Here is a 21,347-nt window from a genome sequence, read left to right on the forward strand (position 1 = left end):
GTTCAGCAAGTCTGGTGTTGGGCCTAAGGCTTATATAGCCAGCCAACTGAGAGAGACTTGGGCCTCATTGCAGGGAAAAGACGGTTCCATTGGTTTATACCTCCAGTTAATCTGGAGGATTTTGCAGACTGCATTGGTGGTAATTTCCTGGTGCTGATGTGCCTTTAATTAATAACTAGCTATATAAGTCCATCATTTCTTGACCCTGCCCGAGGTTATTTATTTACTGACATACGATGTGTAATAGCCCCTTCTGGCTCTTCAACCCAGCAATTCTCCAGTTTAATCCTAGCCGAATTGCAGGACAGTTTACAATGACTAATTAACCTACCAACCGGTACGTCTTTGGACTGTGGGAGGAAACCGGAGCACCCAGACGAAACCCATACTGTCACGGGGAGAACGTTAAGACTCCTTACAGGACAGTGGCGGGAATTGAACCCAGGTCGCTGGCACTGTAAAGCGTTGTGCCAACCACAATGCTACCATACCATACCACCCCCAAATCCCCAGCTAAGCTTCTAACATACTGACCTGCTTCCCCCCGTGAATTGCTGGACCTGCTCCACTCCTATTTTCCTTTGTAGGCTCTGGAATGATAAATTCCACAAAGCATTGAGGGTCTTGACCCTTCCACACATGTCACTACCACCCAAAGGCTTAGGGTGCATGACTTCTATGTCTATTAGAATAATTCAGATCCATTCTTCAGTCTGCTTCTCCCCACCCCCACTCCTGCTGCTGATGTATTTTCAGGCCTGTGTCTCTTATGGCTATTTCAAAGGAAGGATGAGAGATCTATTATTGGGCTTGGGATGGGATCAAAAGTGTGGAATAAGGGACAAGTAAAGGTTCTGGCTTATTACAGTTTTACTTGTTACACTAATGCTTGATCAGTAGTGGTTGGTGCAGCCGCTGTTACAATTCGGAGCATTCTTGTGTTCAGAGTTCAATTCCCAGTGTCACTCTGTAAGGAGTCTCTGTATGTCCTTCCCATGGAATACGTGCGTTTTCCAGAGGCGCTCTGGTTTCCTCCCATGGTCTAAAGACGTATCAGGTAGGTTAATTGGTTATTGTAAGTTATCCTGTGATTAGTTAGGGTTAATCGTGGTGCTGGGGCAGTGTGAATCAAAGGGCCAGGAGGGCCTACTCCGCGATGTATCGCTAAGTAAATAAATAAAACTTGATATAGATCCCTGAAATATACATTGAAACTAATGCATGGAATAATATTAATTTTTGGGGCCTCATGCCTTTCCCTTTTGCTATGATGAGGCCACACTCAAGATGGAAGAGCAACATCTCATAATTTGTCTGTGTAGCCTCCAACCTGATGGCATGAACATCGATTTCTCACTGCGGTAAAAAACATTCCCTTCTCTGTTCTTCCACTCCACTCTCTGGCCTCTTACCTCTTCTCCTCACCTGCTTATCACCTCCTTCTTCCCTTTCTCCCGTGTGCCGCTCTGCTCTCTTATCAGATTCCTTCCTTTCCCACCCACTTGGCTTCACCGATCATCTTCTATCTAGTTTTTCTTCCCCTCACTTTTTATCTAGGCATCTTCCCCCTTCCTTTCCAGTCCTGAAGAAGTGTCTTGACCCAAAATGTCGACTGTTTATTCACTTCCATAGATGCTGCCTGACCTGCTGAGCTCCTCTTGCATTTTGTGTGTGTTGCTCTGGATTTCCAGATTCTGCAGAATCTCTTGTGTTTTTGAATTTTAGAGTTTATCTGTTATATCAATGATGTATGCAAATTAGTATATCAGTGTTTTAAAATTTCTTAATTGTGCATTATTGAAAATAAAAGGTGAATTCAAGTACAGTCAGCCCTTCTTATCCATGGGGGATTGGTTCCGGGATCCCCCGTGGATAAGGAGGGCTGACTGTATGTGCAATACATCCTCTAGGTCAAATATGGCTTATTACATTCTCCCACAGCTCCAACTGACTCATTGTCTTAACTCCTTGGCAACTGCTCAATTCATGCTGTCTACTCTTCCAGACCTGCGACTGCTTCTTTCCTCCCTTGCATCCACCATACTGTCTCTGCAGCCAACCCTCAGATTTGCCACCACTCTCCCTTCCTCCGCTTGCTCAACTACCCCAGCAGGCTGTCCTCTGCAGCCTCCGTTCCCGAACAAGAGCAAAAAAGGGTTTTCAAAGCCAAAGTTAAAAATACCTCTAGTGGAACCCATTTTGAATTCCATGGCATCCTGGCCAAAATACCTCTGGAATTCCTTTACCTTATGCTCACCAAGCTCCTGTACCTGATGCTTGCAATTTCATTATTCAGTGAGTTAATGTACTTTTTCATTAATGTGTTGGGAAATGAGAAGTCTTCACCAATGATTTATTCAGAAAGCCAGAGCGCCTTCTGTTAGAGCATTTGAGGAAAGCACACCTATTGCTTAACAGTGAGATTAAAATATTAATGCATATTTAAAATTCTTAAATGAAATTAATTACAGTTACTTTTTCAAAAGTCACAGCACTCCAGCTAACTTAAAGAAAGCTAAAAAATGAAGAAATTATCAGGTTTAGTTTTAAGAATGTGCATGGGCTACAGTGGGGTGTTACTACGATAAATCAATGAGAGATCTTCTTTGCCCATTTACCTGGACAGCATGATCAATATTTCCTGTAGCAGTGGCAAATGGAGAGTTTGGATTTATCCCATGTTGACAGATGGAAGTGCGTAGCTGCAACTTCCTACACTTACTATATCACCATATTTACAAGAGTAATTTTTCCATTGCTAGATGTTGAAGATTATCTCTTCCAGCAAGATTTCTTGAGAGTAACTGCATTTTTTATCTGATTGTCACTGACTTCTATGTCAAGCTGGGGATGGGCAATGTGTCTGAGGCCCTCTCGTGGTCAGATGCCTGGATGCAAGCCTGGGCAGTACGATATGGACAGCAAGCTGTGCCCATGTAGCAGGCTCCCCCTCTCCACTCATCTGATGAATCCAAAGGAATGTCGGAGACCAATGCGGTTTAGTACCACCAGCATTGTAGAAGTTGCCAGTCAGCATTGAACTCAACACCAGATTGCCTTATGGACTCCAGCTCCTGATTTTACCTCAGGGTTTACTCCTGAAGGCCGTGAGTGGGTATAGCTTCAAGGTAGCAGAGATCAGAGTTTGTCTTCTCCTAGGAAAGCTGCCAACCATGGCTAATGAGCCCCAACTGCCCAAAGCGACTAGTTTTAACTCACCTTTACCCCTTCTCCTATCGGTAGAAATGGTTCTGCTGGGCTTAGTAGCTAAGCTATATATGAAGACCTGGAGCTGAACTTTTTTGTCAAGGCCTATGTCATAGAGAGTGGGAGCTTGTCCATGCTACCACCCACAGCTATAAAAACCTTGAGGAACCACGATATGTCTAAATAGCTAATATTGCTCATAACCCATGAATTAGTTTAAATTGGCTAATTAAATAATCTCTCTTCCACTTTGTAGTTTAAATCAGTTTATTCAACATCTATACCATTCACCCTTGTTTGCATCTTGAAATCTAGAACATTAGATTTGCTCTCAACCTTCAGTTTCTTTGCTTTATCTGCCTTCCACTCCAATGATGTGGAGTAGCTGCTTACAGCCAAACCTAGCTTAATTGACCTCTTCCCAACGAGGATGTTCACACTTATTCATTTCTGTTGTTGCACTAAATCTGAGTGATGTATAATCACTGATACTGAACATTATCTGGAATGGTTCCACTGTGGGTTGGCGTGTTGCATGTTAAGGTTCATGTGCCTACGGTACTTCGTATAGGCTGATTCTCTCCAGTAAACCTCAGAGAGATGCTATTACAGCTAATTTTCTCAGAAATGTGTCTATAACTTTCCTTCCCTCTTTTTCAGAGTTGTCGGAAAACTGGACTGACACGAAAGAAACCTTACAAGAAGGGATGGCTTTTCACCTTAAATACCTCGGTGTGACAGCAGTGGACCAGCCAAAGGGGGAAGGGATGGCGGCGGCAGCCATTAGGCGGATAATTACTGTGGTAACAATATTTTGCTGATGTCGTTTAAAAGACTTCACTCAATGGTTGGCATTAGGATGGTTGCAATTGCATTACCGTTAGTTCCTCTGAAATAATTTATGATTTATTTGGTACAGTCCAATCTACTGAGCCAATGTTCAGGTCCAGGTCCATATCCAACTCTAGATCCAGTGCTACTGATGGATCTATAACATGGATATGTCTCTGCCATTGTATAACACTGGAGTATTGCTCTGGCGGATAAAGATCTGTCACTGGACAGCGTTGGTGTCCAGCTGTCACTGTATCGGTGAGCACTGATCCACTAATTATGGCTCCAATTTCAATGAGCTATTTTAAATATCTGGTAGTTGCACACTTGGATGTAAGATTCATTACATTACTGTCCCTGCCAAGGGCTCTCTTATTTACGTATATTTAAGGCAGGTATAGGAACATGAGGCACTCTCAGGTCAATCTGATGCCACGATATAAGGTGGGTACTGAAAGTATCAGGAAACTTACTGACTTCAGTGGGAATTGATATTTTTTATCTGAGAGGATAATGTGAAAACTTTGAGATAATGTGAACAGATTGCATGTAGCCTTTAGAGTTTACCTTTGAGGGTGCAATGCTTTCAGAGATAGTCTGATTTCAGAAGTAGGTAAATAATGTTTTCTTTTTCCTCTGACTTAATATAATTTCTTATGTTGAGCGTGACAAGAAACAGCAATTTCCATTGAGCTGTACTGCTTCTGAAATACTGACGGGCTTATTGTGGTACTGTTCAAATGGTCTAACCGTAATGAGGTCCACCTGTAATCTGTCCCTCAGTGATGGAATGCATTGTGAGTAACCCAACTCCCATCTCTGTAGTCTCCTCTAGCTATATGACTCTGAGTTTTATGAGTTCTTACAATTCTGAGCCCTTAACTAACTCCACCCATGTAAGCCTTACTGTCTGTGTAATATTGGAGACTATTCATTATAAATACTAAGCATTACTAAATGTGGTGCATGATTTGACGAAGAGTTGCACTAATAGCACACCACAGAATTTTGTCTGGTGTGTTTTCTTTTTATAGAACCACTAACTTCAAAGTAAATTTATTGTCAAAGTATGTACTGTATATATCACCGTATGCTACCCTGAGTTTCATTTTCTTACAGTATCAGTGAAAAACTGCAGAATCAGTAAAAACTACACACAAACAAAATGTCATTCTGTTTGCAGGCCTAGAATTTGGCATTATATGTACTTGAGTCAAAATATTACATTCATTAATGCAAAATTGATCAGCAACTGTAAATGTCAACTTTTGTCTTGTTGCAAAAAGAGACCATTTTCATTGATTTATAGTGACAGTCCATTGAATTATTGGATGGCAGTTTTTTTCACTAGTTCAGCTTTAAGTAAACTCATTATCCAACCATGGAAACAACCCTTGTCAAACCATTTTCATGAACTAATGGATAAAACTGTGCAGCAACTGTCCCAATTACTAATGATAAATGGTATCTTAGCTGCTTAGAAAGATAACCTGCTTATAGGAATATGTGCTCTTCACCTTCATTCTTAAGATTAATTTAAGAATATTTATATGTAATATGACTTATAAGAAAATTTTTCCTTAAAATATCACAGAATAGTATTAATTGATGTAGCAGAGATAATAAAATGGATAATCAGCTAACACACAGCTACTGCATTTCCAACATTGAATCAAAGGTTATTGGAATAGAAGATTGTGCTGCATCGTTGTGGGTGCGAACTATGATCAAGGAACTATTTCCTACAGTTGGGCTGAAATGCACACCATTACAATGCTATCGATGGATCTAGGCATGCTAAGAGTTTATGGAAAAATTCACAAGTCCTCATATTTGTTAGTTGTTATTTATTAGCAGTACTGAGTCAGTTTATGATAACATGAACAAAATACTATTCCGTTTTATGTTATGTTTATTTATTAGAATTATTAGGGGGTGGCTACAGGAGACACATATTTCTACTGAAGATGGAGCAATAGTGAATCTAATGCTAGTGAATATAGCTTGGCAAGTACTAGAGGGTCAGTGGAAGACATTTTGGAGATGATGACAATAATTGCAAGGTTCCAGATAATTAGAAAAGGACTAAAGAATTAAAACCCTGAAATTAAAACCCCGAACTGAGGAAAGGCAGATTTCAATATTACAAGGTAAGAGCTCGCAAAGTAGATTGGTTGGAGCCACCTGCAGGGAAGTTTACATTCAATGAGTGGGTAGCATTCAGAAGTGAAATAATGGGAGTTCAGGTCCAATGTGTTTCTATGGGCACGAGCACTAGAAATCCTGGACGTTGACTGTTATCGAGGGCTAGATTGGAAAAAAAAACACATAGCAAATATAGAGAACTGAACTCATCAAGTGTATAAAAAGTGTAGAGAATACTTTAAGAAAAAATAAATAGGGTGGCAGATAGCAGCACAAAGTATCAGTGACAAACAAGATTTTAGAAAATTTGCGAATACATCATCAGCATATTTAGGGCAACCATGGAAAGAGTTCAACCCATAACAATCAAGTGCAATGTGTGTAGGAACCAGTAGTTGTTAGTTGGGGCTTAAGAGAATACTTCTTCTCTTTATTCACTCAAGGAGGAAAAACCAAGGAGAGGGATGGTTAAATTCTAGAATGTGTATTAGATAAATAGTGTCATTAAAGGTGGATAATGCCCTAGGACATAATGAGATGTATTCCTAGCCATTATGAGAGGCAAGGGAAGAGATTGTTGTGGACTTGACAGAGGTTTTAAATCTTTGCTGGCAACAAGTGAGGCAGTGGATAACTGGAGGACAGGAAGTATGGTAATTTTATTTAAGAAGTATCCACAGGGATAAGCCAAGTAATTACAGCCGGTAAGTCTTAATGCTGGTCCAGGGAAGTTATTGGAAATACTGCATTTCTGAGGGAAAGGATTAATCTGCACTTGGAAAGTTTGTGATAAATCAAGGATACTTGCTGTGGTTTTGTTAGGGGAAGATCCTGTCTGATTAATTTGAATTTTTCAAGCAGTAAGGGAATGTACTGTAGAGGACAGAGCAGTTGCCATAGTTTACATGAACTTCAAAAAGGCCTTTGGCCTGAAAATGGCAGCACACCTGGATTAGGTGATATAGGATACATATCCTTATTAATGTAAGGATTGAATATTAGAACAAGGAGTTAATTGAGCAAGTCTAGCAAACACAGGTTGGACCACAGCTGGAATATTGAATACAATTTTAGTCACTGCACTTTAAGAAGGATATGTTGGCACTGGAGAGAGTACAAAAGAAAGTGTATTGCCTGGAATAAAGTATTTCAGTTATGAGGAAAGATTGAGATAGTTTTCCCTGAAAATGACAAGGTTGAAGAAAAACCTGAAAAATGAATGCAAAATTATGTTGGTCTTAGACACAGTAGATGAAAGGAAACAATTCTCCATAGCAGAGGTATCTAAAATTAGAGGGAATAGGTTTAGTATGAGGGCTAAGAAATTAGAGTGGACGAGGAAGAATTTTTCTATGGGCATGATATGAGTTGATTGGATGGTGAAGTCAGAAACTCTCACAACATTTAAGAAGTATCTAGATCTGTACTTGAATCTACTTACCAAGTGTTAGTAAATAGGATTAATGTATTTGGGTACTTGATAAAAAACATGAACATGAAGGACTGAAAAAATCTGTTTCTATGCTGTGTGACTCTATAAGAATTAATTTCATGAGTAGAATGTGGTGGAATTTGAGTCCAAGAATTACATATTACTGTCTTTGCAAAACATATTTTTGATTATAAATCCATTAAAATCTTCAAGAAAATTCAGTTGAAGTCTCTTGAGCAATTTGTGTATTTATTGAACGACCAGTTGATTTCTTGTAGCATACCTTGTAAGAAAATGATGACAAATATTGGTTTGGATTATTTCTTTTTTAATTGCACAATTTTATAGAGAGTGCAAAATGACATTGGACCTATTTCAACAGAATAATGTTGAGGATAATTTGATGTGTACATTTTAAGCTACCATGTGGTAACAAAGCCTTCTAATCTCCAGACTATTTACTGTTACTATTGAGTATAGGACATAGATTGTTTTGTTGAGGTTGTATAAGATGTTAATGAGGCCTAATTTGGAGTATTGTGTGTAGTTTTAGTCACCTACCTACAGGAAAAATGTAAATAAGGTTGAAAGAGTAATTTTACAAGGGTGTTGCCAGATTGAAGTTATAAGGAAGGATTGAATAGGTGAGAACATTATTCTCTAGAATGTAGAAGATTGAGGGGAGATTTGATAGAGGTTTACAAAATTATGAGGGTTATAGATAGGAAGTAAGATTTTCCACTGTTGGGTGAGACTACAACTAGAACTCATGGGTTAAGTTTAAAAGTGAAATGTTTGGGGGAACTTGAGGGGAAACTTCTCTCAGAGGGTGGTGAGAGTGTTGGAAGAGCTGCCAGCACAAGCGGTGGATGCGATTTCTATTTCAATGTACAAGAGAAGTTTGGATAGATACATCAATGGGAGAGATATGGAGGACTATGGTCCAGGTGCAGGTCAATGGGACCAGGCAATTTAAATGGTTCAGCATGCACCAGATGGGCCAAAGTGCCTGCTTCTGAGCGGTAGTTTTCTAAGACTCTATGACTCTATTAATGCTCTTGGTATAGAGCCCAATCACTGACATCTGTAAGTTCATTTTAGCATTAAGATACCATTTAAAAAATCTAATTGCAAAGCCTAATTGTCAGTCATAAATGTGAATTAGACTCACCTGTGTCAAGTTAAAATCTGATGCTTCTTATTTTGGTCAACTAGACGTTAAACTTGTTAAATGGTAGCATTGTAACCCATTCTTTAATAAAAGTGTAGGATTTACAGTACCCTGACTCTATGTCTTGAGTGTAGTTAATGTACTATTTGACAATCAATGTAATTGCTTTAAAAACATGATTTTGACAATAAGGAGCATGATATGTACAATGCCTAGAAGGAGCATTCACCCCCTCCCTCATTGGATGCTTTTACATTTTGGTTTTACAACATTGAGTCACAGTAGATCTAATTTGGGTTTTTTTTTGACACTGATCAACAGAAGACTGTGAAAATATCTCTACAAAATGATCTAAATTAATTACAAATATAAAACACAAAATAATTGATTGCATAAATATTCATCCCCTTTAATATGACACATCAAATCATCACTGGTACAACCAATTGGTTTTAGAAGTTACACGATTAGTTTAATGGCAGTCTAGGTATTTCAACTGATTGTAGTAAAAATACACCTGTATTTGGAAGGTCCAACTGCTGGTGGCAAAACTACACCATGAAGGCAGAAGAACACTCCAAGCAACTCTTCAAAAAGTTTATTGAAAAGCACGAGTCAGGAGATGGATACAAAAAAATTTCCAAGTCACCGAATATCCTTTGGAGTATGGTTAAGTCAATCGTCAAATAATGGCAAGAGTATGGCACAGCTGTAAATCTGCCTAGTGTAGTCCGCCCTCAAAAACTGAGTGACTGTACATGAAGGGGACTAGTGAGGGAGGCCACCAAGGGACAGGTGATATCTTTGGAGGTGTAATAAGCTTCAGTGGCTGAGATGGGGGAGACTGTGCTTTCAACAACTGTTGTCTGGGTGCTTCACCAGTCACAGCTTTATAGGAGAGTGGCAGAGAGAAAGGCACAGTTGAAAACACTGACATGAAATCTAGCAAGAGTTTGCCAGAAGGCATGTGGGAGACTCTGAAGTCAGCTGGAAGAAAGTTCTATGGTCTGATGAGCTTTTTGGCCATCAGACTGAACAGTATGTTTGGTGTAAGCCAAACACCGCACATCATCAAAAACACACCGTCCCTACTGTGAAGCACGGTGGTGGCTGCATCATGCTGTGGGGATGCTTCACTGCAGAAGGCCTGGAAGGCTTGTGAAGGTAGAGGGTAAAACAAAAGCAGCAAAATACAGGGAAATCCTGGAGGAAAACCTGATGCAGACTGCAAGAAAACTGACTTGGGAGAAGATCTGTTTTCCAGCAAGACAATGACCCCAAGCATAAAGCCAAAGCTACACAGGAATGGCTTTAAAACAACAAAATTAATGTCCTGGAAAGGCCAAATCAGAGTCCAGACCTCAATCCAATTGAGAATTTGTGGCTGGATTTGAAAAGGGCTGTTCACGCATGATACTATTGCAATCTGACAGAGCTTGAGCAGTTTTGTTAAGAAGAATGGGGAAAAATTGCAGTGTCTATATGTACAAAACCGATAGAGACCTATGCACACTGACTCAAGGCTGTAATTGCAGCCAAAGGTTCATCTACTAAATACTGACTTGAAGGGGGTGAATATTTATGCAATAAGTTATTTTGTATTTTATATTTGTAATGAATTTAGATCACTTTGTGGAGATCTGTTTTCACTTTGACACGAAAGACTCTTTTTCTGTTGATCAGTGTGAAAAAAGCCAAATTAAATCCACTGTGATTTAATATTGTAAAACAAAAAGCATGAAAATTTCTGGGGATGGGGGAGGACAGTGTGACTACTTTTTTAAAGGTAATGTATAACCTTTGTCACTGTGGTTATTGTCAATATATAAAACAACTCTCTGAAGTCAGCAATAAAGGGTCTGGTTCCATTTAACACTCACAGTTTTAGTTGTAAAGTGACAGTTATTAAAACCAAATCTCATCATATTTTATGATAGTAATAACCACAGATAAAACAACAACTTAATGAATGAACTGTGTACTTTTGTGCAAAAATACTGATTTTCACGGCATGTGGAATTTTCACTAGGATTATGTGCATCATGAAGCATCTTAACCAGTAGGTCTAGTGTTTTACTTGTGTAATAATGAAATATTTATCAATTTTAATGATTATTTCAGGCAAAGGCAAGTGGAAAGAAATTCCTCAAAGTTACCCTGACTGTTTCGCCTCGAGGGATAATGTTGGAAGACACAATGACCAATGAACTCATAGAGAATGTCTCCATCTACAGGTATTGTAATCAATCCAGAAGGCCACTCTGCAGCTTTAGATTTTGTCATTTGTTTATTTTTTCTCTTTGATTTGTTACCTTTATTTCTAAAGATATTTTGCAGCTTCATGCTGTATCATAATATGTTGATGAACTCATTGTTATTATTAACTGAGGTGGATTCCCCTGGTTCCTTAAATGCCATGGGCATGTCTCAGTACAATGACATAGGAAGGAAATATCAAGATATTTCTTGATATATCAAATGAAGAGATATCAAAAAGAGAATTTAGAGAGCTTGGTAGAAAACTGAGAAGCAGGATCTCCAAGGTCATAATTTCTGGATTGCTACCTGTGCCATGCCTCAGTGAGGATAGAAATAGGATGATTTGGCAGATTAATGCGTGGCTGAGAAGCTGGTACAAGGGGCAGGGCTTCAGGTTCTTGGATTATTGGGATCTCCTCTGGGGGACCAGTATTCTCACAGGCAGATTTAGTAAATCAGGAGGGTTTGGCAGTCAGGGTGAAGGATAATCTTAAGAGATTCTACAGGTATGTTAAGAGCAAAAGGATAGTAAGGGATAAAATTGGTCCTCTTGAAGATCAGAGTGGTCGGCTATGTATGGAACCAAAAGAAATGGGAGAGATATTAAATGGGTTCTTTGCATCTGTATTTACTAAGGAAACTGGAATGGAGTCTATGGAGACAAGGTAAACAAATAGGGAGGTCATGGAATTTATACAGATTAAAGAGGAGGAGGTGCTTCCTGTCAGAGTAGATAAATCCCCAGGACCTGACAGGGTATTCCCTCGGACCTTGAGGGAGACTAGTGTTGAAAATGCAGGGGCCCTGGCAGAAATATTTAAAATGTCGATATCCAAGGGTCAGGTGCTGGAGGATTGGAGGATAGCTCATGTAGTTCCGTTGTTTAAAAAAGGCTCAAAAAGTAAGCGGGGAAATTATAGGCTGGTAAGTTTGACATCGGTAGTAGGTAAATTATTGAAAGGAATACTAAGAGATAGGATCTACAAGTATCTGGATGGACAGGGACTTATTCGAAAAAGTCAGCATGGCTTTGTGCGTGGTAGGTCATGTTTAGTCAATCTATTAGATTTTTTGAGTAAGTTACCTGGGAAGTGGATGAAGGGAAGGCAGTGGATGTTGTCTACATGGACCTCACTAAGGCCTTTGACAAGGTCCCGCATGGGAGGTTAGCTAGGAAGATTCAGTCGCTAGGTATACATGGAGAGGTAGTAAATTGGATTAGACATTGGCTCAGTGGAAGAAGCTAGAGAGTGGTAGTGGAGGATTGCTACTCTGAGTGGAGGCCTGTGACTAGTGGTGTGCCACAGGGATCAGTGCTGGGTCCATTGTTATTGTCATCTATATCAATGATCTGGATGATAATGTGGCAAATTGGATTAGCAAATTTGCTGATGAAACAAAGATTGGAGGTGTAGTGGACAGTGAGGAAGGTTTTCAAAGCTTGCAGAGGGATTTGGACCAATTAGAGGAATGGGCTGAAAGATGGCAGATGGAGTTTAATGTGGACAAGTGTGAGGTATTGCACTTTAGAAGGTCAAACCAAGGTAGAACATACAAGGTAAATGGTAGGACACTGAGGAGAGCAGTAGAACAGAGGGATCTGGGAGTACAGATACATAATTCCCTAAAAGTGGCATCACAAGTAGATAGGGTCGTAAAGAGAGCTTTTGGTACATTGGCCTTTATAAATCAAAGTATTGAGTATAAGATTTGGAATGTAATGGTGAGGTAGTCTAAGACATTGATGACACAGAATTTGGAGTATTGTGTGTTGTTTTGGTCACCTAATTACAGGAAGAATATTAATAAGGCTGAAAGAGTGCAGAGAAGGTTTACAAAGATGTTGCTGGGACTTGACAAACTGAGTTACAGAGAAAAGTTGAATAGGTTAGGACTTTATTCCCTGGAGCGTAGGAGAATGAGGGGTGATATGATAGAGGTGTATAAAATTATGATGGGTATAGATAGAGAGAATGCAAGCAGGCTTTTTCCACTGAGGCTAGGGGAGAAAAAAAACCAGAGGATATGGGTTACGGGTGAAGGGGGAACTGTGTAAAGGGAACATTGGGGAGGGGGGGCTTATTCATGCAGAGCGTGGTGGGAGTGTGGAATGAGCTGCCAGTTGAAGTGGTGAATGCGGGCTCACTTTTGACATTTAAGAAAAACTTGGACAAGTATATGGATGAGAGGGGTTTGGAGGGATATGGCCCAGGTGCAGGTCAGTGGGACTAGGCAGAAAAATGGTTCAGCACAGCCAAGCAGGGCCAAAATGGCCTGTTTCTGTGCTGTAATGTTCTATGGTTCTATGGATCTCATTGAAACCTTTAGAATGTTGAAAGGCTTAGACAGAGTAGATGTGGAAAGGATGTTTTCCATGGTGAAGGAGTCTAAGACAAGAAGGCTGGGGATTGGGGCTGAGGGGGGGAAAAAAGGATCAGCCATGATTGAATGGTGGTGCAGACTAGATGGGCTAAATGGCCTATTTCTGCTCCTATGTCTTATGGTCTATGGTTTTAAGGTTGGTGTAGCTGAGGGTAATAGTAGGGATAAGCTCCCACTAATGGCATGCACCTCAAATAGCCTCTGACTACCAAGTCTATCTACCTAGCCTTCACATGTGGCTTAGCTACTACAACCAGCAAAACTGTTCTTATTGACAGGAGAAGGAGCACAGGAGGGTTACTGGTTGCTTCAGGCAGATTGGGCCCACTTAAGAATGCTATGGACTCGATGCAAGATGTCCCCGACCCTGACGCTTGGGAGGCAACGTACCATCCGGGAATCTCATTCTCATCCACAGAATCTCCTGGCTGTCCTTTGAACCAATGAATCCTCTATGAGCACCACTCGTCTCTTCTCCTCCCTTCCCTTCTGAGGCACAGAGCCAGATGTAGTACTAGTGAGCTGACTGCTGTGGACTCCCTCTACTAGCTTGTCCCCCTCAACAGTTGGCCCTCCGTATCCACAGGTTCCGCATCCGCGGCTTCAACCAACCGCGGATCGGAAATATTTGGAAAAGAAAATTCCAGAAAGTTCCAAAAAGCAAAACTTGAATTTGCTGAGCACTACGCTGAATCCACATGAATGAAGTGATGTGTAAGCATACCCTGCTGTAGCCTCCCACCATTTCACAGATCCTCAGTCTCTCTCTCTCTCTCTAGCACTCGTCGTTTGAGCATTGTTTGTCTCGCTTCTCGTTCGTTCGCTACTTGTGTTATGAGCAAGTGGAAGGCGTTTAAGGCTAGTAAGGGATGGCTAGCTAGCTGTGTAAAACATTACAGCCTTAAGAACCTAAAGATCACGGGAGAATCGGCATCGGCTGATGCCAAGGCAGCATCAACGTTCCCAGAAGAGCTACGACGTTTGCGTCTGTACTTAACGTGTACAGACATTTTTTCTTATCATTATTCCCTAAACAATACAGTATAACAACTATTTACATAGCATTTACGTTGTATTAGGTATTATAAGTAATCTAGAGTTGATTTTAAATATACTGGAGGATGTGTGTAGACTACGCCATTTTATATAAGGGACTTGAGCATCTGTGGATTTTGGTATCCGCGGCGGGTCCTGGAACCAATCCCCTGCGGATATGGACGGACGACCGTACTTGTTATTGAGGGGCCACGGGTGTACACCTCTTCATCTTTCCTGACCGACATCCAGTTACCTGTGTACCTGAGGTGTAACTACCTCCCTGGATCTCCTATCAGTCTACCCCTCAGCCTCCCAAATGATCCAGAGTTCACCCAACTCCACCTCAAGTTTGCTGCCTGTAAGAAGCTGCAATGGTTTTTTTTATCACATATTATCTGATCAGTTTTATCTCAGTCAATACCTTTGAAATATTTATGACTGACCTAAGATGTGGAAATCAAAATAATGTTGCACATTAGTCTTTTAAATTGCCTTTACTTTCAAAAAAAACTTTTACCCACATAATGTAATTAACATTCAAATCTATCTCAGTAATGAGTGTGTGTAATGTTTCAACAGAATATCGTACTGCACTGCAGACAAGACTCAGGACAAGGTATTTGCATATATTGCTCGGAGCCAGCTAAATGGGACTTTGGAATGTCACGCATTTCTGTGTCCGAAGAAAAAAATTGTAAGTTTTAAAATCTTTCATTATTCAAGCATATCCAAAGCAGGCTTGTTGCTTCCTTCCTGGAAATTGGTGATTGATGTTTGAATTACATCGTACTTCACATTAATGAGGTGATTCTTTATCAAATGAAGTGACATTTCAGTTGAAGTGTAAGCTGCAATGTAAAGCTGTCAATGTGCTGAGTAATTTGTGGAAGAAATTGAATGATACTCTTTAGTTTTGTGACATTAAACGGTCACTTGCAGCAAAATGTTTGCAAAGCTCATTAATTAATATTTGATAAAAATCCTTCTTAAAATTTTGTTTAAACCTTTGTCTCTATTTTCCTTTTGATAAATGTTCCCTTGGTTTAATGGAGGTTATAAATAGCATTGTGTCAGGGTTTGACAAGTAATGAAATGATAAAGGCTGATATACTGTCAAACTTGGCAAGATAACATTGAGGATGTTAATGTAGAGAGTGAATCAGAGGCAAATTCAGATGCAGATTACTATTAGAAAGCGAGCTTGTTTTGGTTTGGAGTTTTCAAAGTTTTCTCCCCAAAACAGCAAATGCACAAGGCTTTACAGTAGCAGCGACCCAGGTTCAATTCCCACCTCTGCCTGGAAGGGGGCTGTATCTCCTCCGTCACCATGTGTGGATTTCTTCCTGGTTTTCGGGTTTCCCCCACAGTCCAAAGACATCCAGTTGGTAGCTTAATTGATCATTGTAAATTGTCGCTAGGATTACACTAGGATTAAATTGGGGTTGCTGAGTGCCAGACGCAAAGGGCCAGAAGGTCCTATTCTACACTGTATTTCAATAAATAAATTAATTAATTAAGAAAGATATACAGGAATTCAGATCCAGTTGAGGAAACTGTAGAAATGATATTCTTAACCAGTGTAACACGTTCAAATCTGGTTTCAAAAAATAGTCATAGCTTGTGGAAAAACTTGCAATGAGAAAGTTGCTTTTAGTCTTTCTCACTAACAATTTGCAGGAAGATTTGGCATAAGAATTTTGGATATACTGGATGGAACTGAACAAAAGTTGATGCCAACAATTCTCATATGGAGTTAATGAACTTGCATGGTAGCCAATAGGCCATTCACCATTGCATTTGTGAGAAGGGGGAGCAAGTTTTCTCATCACTCTTATACATTGGAAGTAACTTTTATTGGACAACTTTGATGTGTAAAGAAAATGCGAAGAACAAATGCCTGAGCTGATATACTGCAGGACCCCCACCCCTGAGATACCCTGACAGCTTTTGATGGAAGTCAACACTGAGGGTGGAACCTCACCTTTGTAAAACCTCTTAAGGCTTCATGACAGTTTTAAATGCTTACAGTGAATGCACAGGAAATATAAGCAGATGTTACTAGAGTAAGAGAATTATTGTTTTGAGGAGAGATTGTTCAGGCTGGTTTTGTAAATTTTTAGAACAAAAACTAAGGTAAATTCAGTTGAGGCATTTAAATTGTGGTATGCCTCAAAGTTTTATGTAGCAAAGGAAATAAGATCAATTGAGGGATTGATTTCCCTTAGCAGAGAGGAAATATTGGTTTAAGATCATTGGCAGAGGAGAGTGAAAAATATATATATTTTCACCAAAAACAATGGTCACTTACTGCCATCTAGAAGATGACAGATTGAGAACTGGATTCTGAGAATAAGCAAATAAGTTTTTTTTGTTTGGCATGGGTAGAAAAGCCTTCCCCTCTCCATTACACTAACTTCAGTCGAATTTTACAAGAACATCATTAAGGGCCGAAAGAAAAAAAATTTCTGAGAAAAAACACAGTGATCATATTGAATTGATGTCTGGGATTCTGGGCAGTCAAATCAGATTTAATATCTCCAGCATATGTCATGAAACATAAAATTTGGTAACTTTAAGGCAGCACTACAATGAAATACATGATAAATAAATACAGAGAAAAAACTGAGTTACATTAAGTATATATATATATGTACACAATAGTTAATTCAAAATAAGTAGTGCAAAATAACAGAAATTAAAGAAAGTAGAGAGGTAGTATACAAGGGTTCAATGTACATTTAGGAATCGGATTGCAGAGGGGAAGAAGCTGTTCCTGAATTGCTGACCGTGTGCCTTCAGGCTTCTGTACCTCCTTCCCAACAGTAACAGTGTGAGGAGGGCATGTCTTGGGTAGTGGGGATCCTTAATGATGGACACCGCCTTCCTAAGGCACCACTCCTTGAAGATGTCTTGGACACTGCAGATGCTAGTAGCCATGATGGAGCTGACTAATTTTACAAGTTTATGCAACTTATTTCGATCTTGTTCATTACTAACCACACCCCCCCCCCCCCACCCCACCACACACCACTGACCAGATGGTGATGCAGCCTGTCAGAATGCTCTCCATGGTACATTTGTAAAAGTGTTTGAGTGCTTTGGTTGACAAACCAAATCTCCTCAGCTCCTAGTGAAATATAGCCACTCTCTCACCTTTTTTTATAGCTGCATCGGTATGTTGTGTTCAGGTTAGGTTTTCAGAAGTATTGACACCCAGGTACTTGAAAATGCTCACTCTCTCCACTTCTAATCCCTCTTTGAGGATTGGCTTGTGTTCCCTCATCTTAACCTTCCTGAAGTCCACAATCCGGTCTTAGGTCTTGAAGACGTTGAGTGCAAGGTTGTTGCTATGACGCCACTCAACTAGCTGGTATATCTCGCTGCTGTGTGCCCTTTTGTCACCATCTGAAATACTGCCAACAATGGTTGTATCGTCAGCAAATTTATAAATGCTGTTTAAGCTATGCCTAGCTACACAATCATGGGTGTAGAGAGAGTGTTTCAATGTGCTAAGCACGTATCCCTGTGGAGTGCCAGTGTTAATTGTCAGTGAGGTGGAGATGTTATTTCCAATCTGCACAGATTGTGGTCTTCTGGTTAGGAAATCAAGGATCCAATTGCAGAGGGAGCTACAGAGGCCCAGGTTGTGTAGGTTTTTGTTCAGGACTGTAGAAATGATGATGTTAAATGCTGAGCTATAGTCAATAAACAGCATCCTGACAGAGGTATTTGCATTGTCCAGGTGATCCAAGGCCATGTGGAGAGCCAATGAGATCGCATCTGCTGTAGACCTATTGTGGTGATAGGCAAATTGCAGTGAGTCCAGGTCCTTCCCGAGACGTGAGGGGGGTATGAAGGGAATCTTACAAATTAATGCTGTTTCTGTTGGGAAAAAAAGTGGAAAACCTAAAGAGCAGAAAGAATAATACATGTTTTAATATATTGAATCTTCGTTGTAAGCTCTCTGAATACTTCCATATTCCATAATTCCACCAATATTATGATGATATATCAAATAAAGATTCAAGAAAGTTCATTCCCATTATACTTGAGGGAAAAAAAGCTTTCAGCTTTACTTTTACTCCATTGTGTACTTTATTCTGAGTGAGGAGAAGAATAGATGATTTGTGCACTGCCATAATGTTAACAAAAGTGGAAATCCATTTCTCTTTATTTTGTTCATTCAGATAAATCTTACTACCCAGGCATAAATAGCAAAATTCTAATCCATTGATTCCAGCCAGCAAGAGGTAGGCTAAGCTGTCAGAAATTCTGCAGTTTAGTTTCAACATCTCATATCTGGTTGCACAGAGAAATTACTGAGAAAGGCAGAACTGTGCCAAAATCACTGCATCAGGAAAATTAAGTATCAGGAATTTTTTGTTGTTAGTAGTTTGTTGAACCAACTAAAATAGATTATAAAACATAAATACTCATCCAGCATGATTAACCTCCATTGTCTTAAAAGTATTTCCATATTCCTGAACCCAAGCTTCAAAAAACTATTGTCACTCTTGAAAGTAACTACTGAAAACCCACAACTCTTGAGGGTGGATAATTTCTAAGATTTCAGCTCCATGATGCTGAGTTCTAATCCTGAAACTGTAATGGACCTAATTGTTTTCAGAGCTTCTTCCCTCCTCTCCACCCTAACTTAAATAGGAATTTACAGAATCACTATTCAAGTGCCCTAATGAAATTGAAAGGGAAGATTTTGGAGGATCTTATTAGTCTGGTGTGTAGGACTTCTAACGGTGTGAGGGGAAACCCTGCAAGTGGGCTTGATTCCTTAGACAGATGGAAGAAAGACTTGAGCAGGTATAGTCCTGGCTGGAATCAATGGATTAAAATTTTGCTATTTATGCCAAGAAAAGACTGCAGATACTGGGATATGGAGCCTAAGAAAAAGTGCCGGAGGAGCTTGCTAGGTCAAGCAGCATTTGTGAATGCATAGGAACGGCTGGCACTTTGGGCCAAGTCCACAGTTTTCAATGGATAATTATTGTGTAAGCAGGAATTTAATTAGTTGGCAACATTGTACTCTCACATGAAGCTAATACAATAAGAACAGAGCAGTGAATAGATGGGACACTCTATTCATTCCAGCATCTTATTTATTGTCACTTGGACTTGGCCCAAAGTGCCAGCCGTTCCTATGCATTCACAAATGCTGCTTGACCGAACAAGCTCCTCCGGCACTTTTTCTTAGGCTTCATATCCCAGTATCTGCAGTCTTTTCTATCTCCGTTATATTCCATAGGCCTAATTTATAACTGTCTTTGTAATAGAAAATACATTAATAGACAATAGGTGCAGAAGTAGACCATTCGGCCCTTCGAGCCTGCACTGTCATTCTGAGATCATGACTGATCATCTACTATCAATACCCGGTTCCTGCCTTGTCCCCTTATCCCTTGATTCCCCTATCCATGAGATACCTATCTAGCTCCTTCTTGAAAGCATCCAGAGAACTGGCCTCCACTGCCTTCCGAGGCTGTACATTCCAGACCCCCACAACTCTCTGGGAGAAGAAGTTTTTCCTTAACTCTGTCCTAAATGACCTACCCCTTATTCTCAAACCATGCCCTCTGGTACTGGACTCTCCCAGCATCTGGAACATATTTCCTGCCTCTATCTTGTCCAATCATTGTGACACACTGTTCTCAACTTGGTTTATTACTTTATAAGACATAGAAACAGTGATTGGTCATTGGGTCATTTTAGAATATTGGTGCTTATAGTTATTTAACCCAAACAAAATTTGATCTGATCTGTTGAGGCATGACACTGTTTCTTAATGATTGTTAGTTTTTCCCCGACACAGGCACAAGCTGTGACCTTAACAGTTGCTCAGGCCTTCAGAGTTGCGTTTGACCTTTGGGAGATAGCACAAGAGGGTAAGCACAAATATAATGTTTTTGAATGAGGTTCAAGTTGTGTAACAATGTTTTATACAGAAAGTACACAAAGTAATGAATATGTACAAGAATTTTTGATGAGAAATGGGTAAATGCAATTATATTAATATTAGCATGATGAACAAACCCCGGTAGACATCTCTAAATTTTATAGAGTTAACTCCTACATTGGTCCATTTGTGGGCATACTGGATTAGTTATTGATTGAACAGATCATGTAGTTCTTTCTGCTATGACAGGATCATAGAACACCCTCTCACTGTGGGCAAGCTCTATAAACAAAGTAATTCAAATGTCCCCCATGTCAAACCGATAAGAAACAGGTAGTATCTCCTATTTTGCAGTGCCTTTCCTCTCTTGTCAGATAGTGAATCTCCAATAAAGGTCACCTGTCACATTGCCACTTGCCTTTAGGTAGGTTAGGTGAGCCCTGGGAAGAGTACAATCAGCATAAAGAAGATGGTGAATGAGAGGAGAGATAACATGATCTGCAGCTGCCGTCAAAAATGGGAGATGAGAATTCAGGCCTGCCTAGCCCTTTTGTTGCAAATGCCAATTCTTCTGTGAGAATTAGATAATTACTTGAAAAAAAACTGGAGAATGAGGTTTTTGCAGAATTAGGTTTACTAATAGAAACCCAACAAACCGTTCTTCTTCGACTATAATAAAACATGATGGATGGCTTACCTTCTTCATAGGCGGCCGCTCAGGTGGAAAGGGCCTTGCCTTCATTCCAGTTATGGGTTTCTGAGGTGGCTAATGAGATCAATGTGAGACTTGCAGACTCTGTCATGGGTGGGACTGGAGCACCTGTGGCTAAGTAGGTGGGTGGGTTGGATCTTACACCAATGATGCCAGGCTTCTGTGTGATGCCAGTACATTAGCTCATGGCTCTGAAAGCTGCTTTGCCATTTTGAGTTATCAAGGGCCAGATTTTCCTAGGAGTCAGTGAGAATGTTGC

The 21,347-nt window shown here is 40.0% G+C and overlaps 1 protein-coding gene across 4 annotated transcripts in view; it reads left to right on the plus strand.

Moving 5' to 3' along the window:
• si:dkey-71h2.2 (low density lipoprotein receptor adapter protein 1) overlaps positions 1-21,347 on the plus strand; it is a 109,490-nt gene that overhangs the window by 60,777 nt on the left and 27,366 nt on the right. For all 4 annotated transcript variants that reach the window (XM_059981639.1, XM_059981641.1, XM_059981640.1 and 1 more), the window contains exons 2-5: positions 3,868-4,010; positions 10,911-11,023; positions 15,048-15,162; positions 20,293-20,365. In XM_059981639.1, coding sequence (XP_059837622.1) covers positions 3,868-4,010; positions 10,911-11,023; positions 15,048-15,162; positions 20,293-20,365 — 444 coding nt within the window. The remainder of the gene's footprint in view (positions 1-3,867; positions 4,011-10,910; positions 11,024-15,047; positions 15,163-20,292; positions 20,366-21,347) is intronic.

The sequence above is a fragment of the Hypanus sabinus genome, chromosome 10 (assembly GCF_030144855.1).
Source record: "Hypanus sabinus isolate sHypSab1 chromosome 10, sHypSab1.hap1, whole genome shotgun sequence".
Taxonomy (NCBI): domain Eukaryota; kingdom Metazoa; phylum Chordata; class Chondrichthyes; order Myliobatiformes; family Dasyatidae; genus Hypanus; species Hypanus sabinus.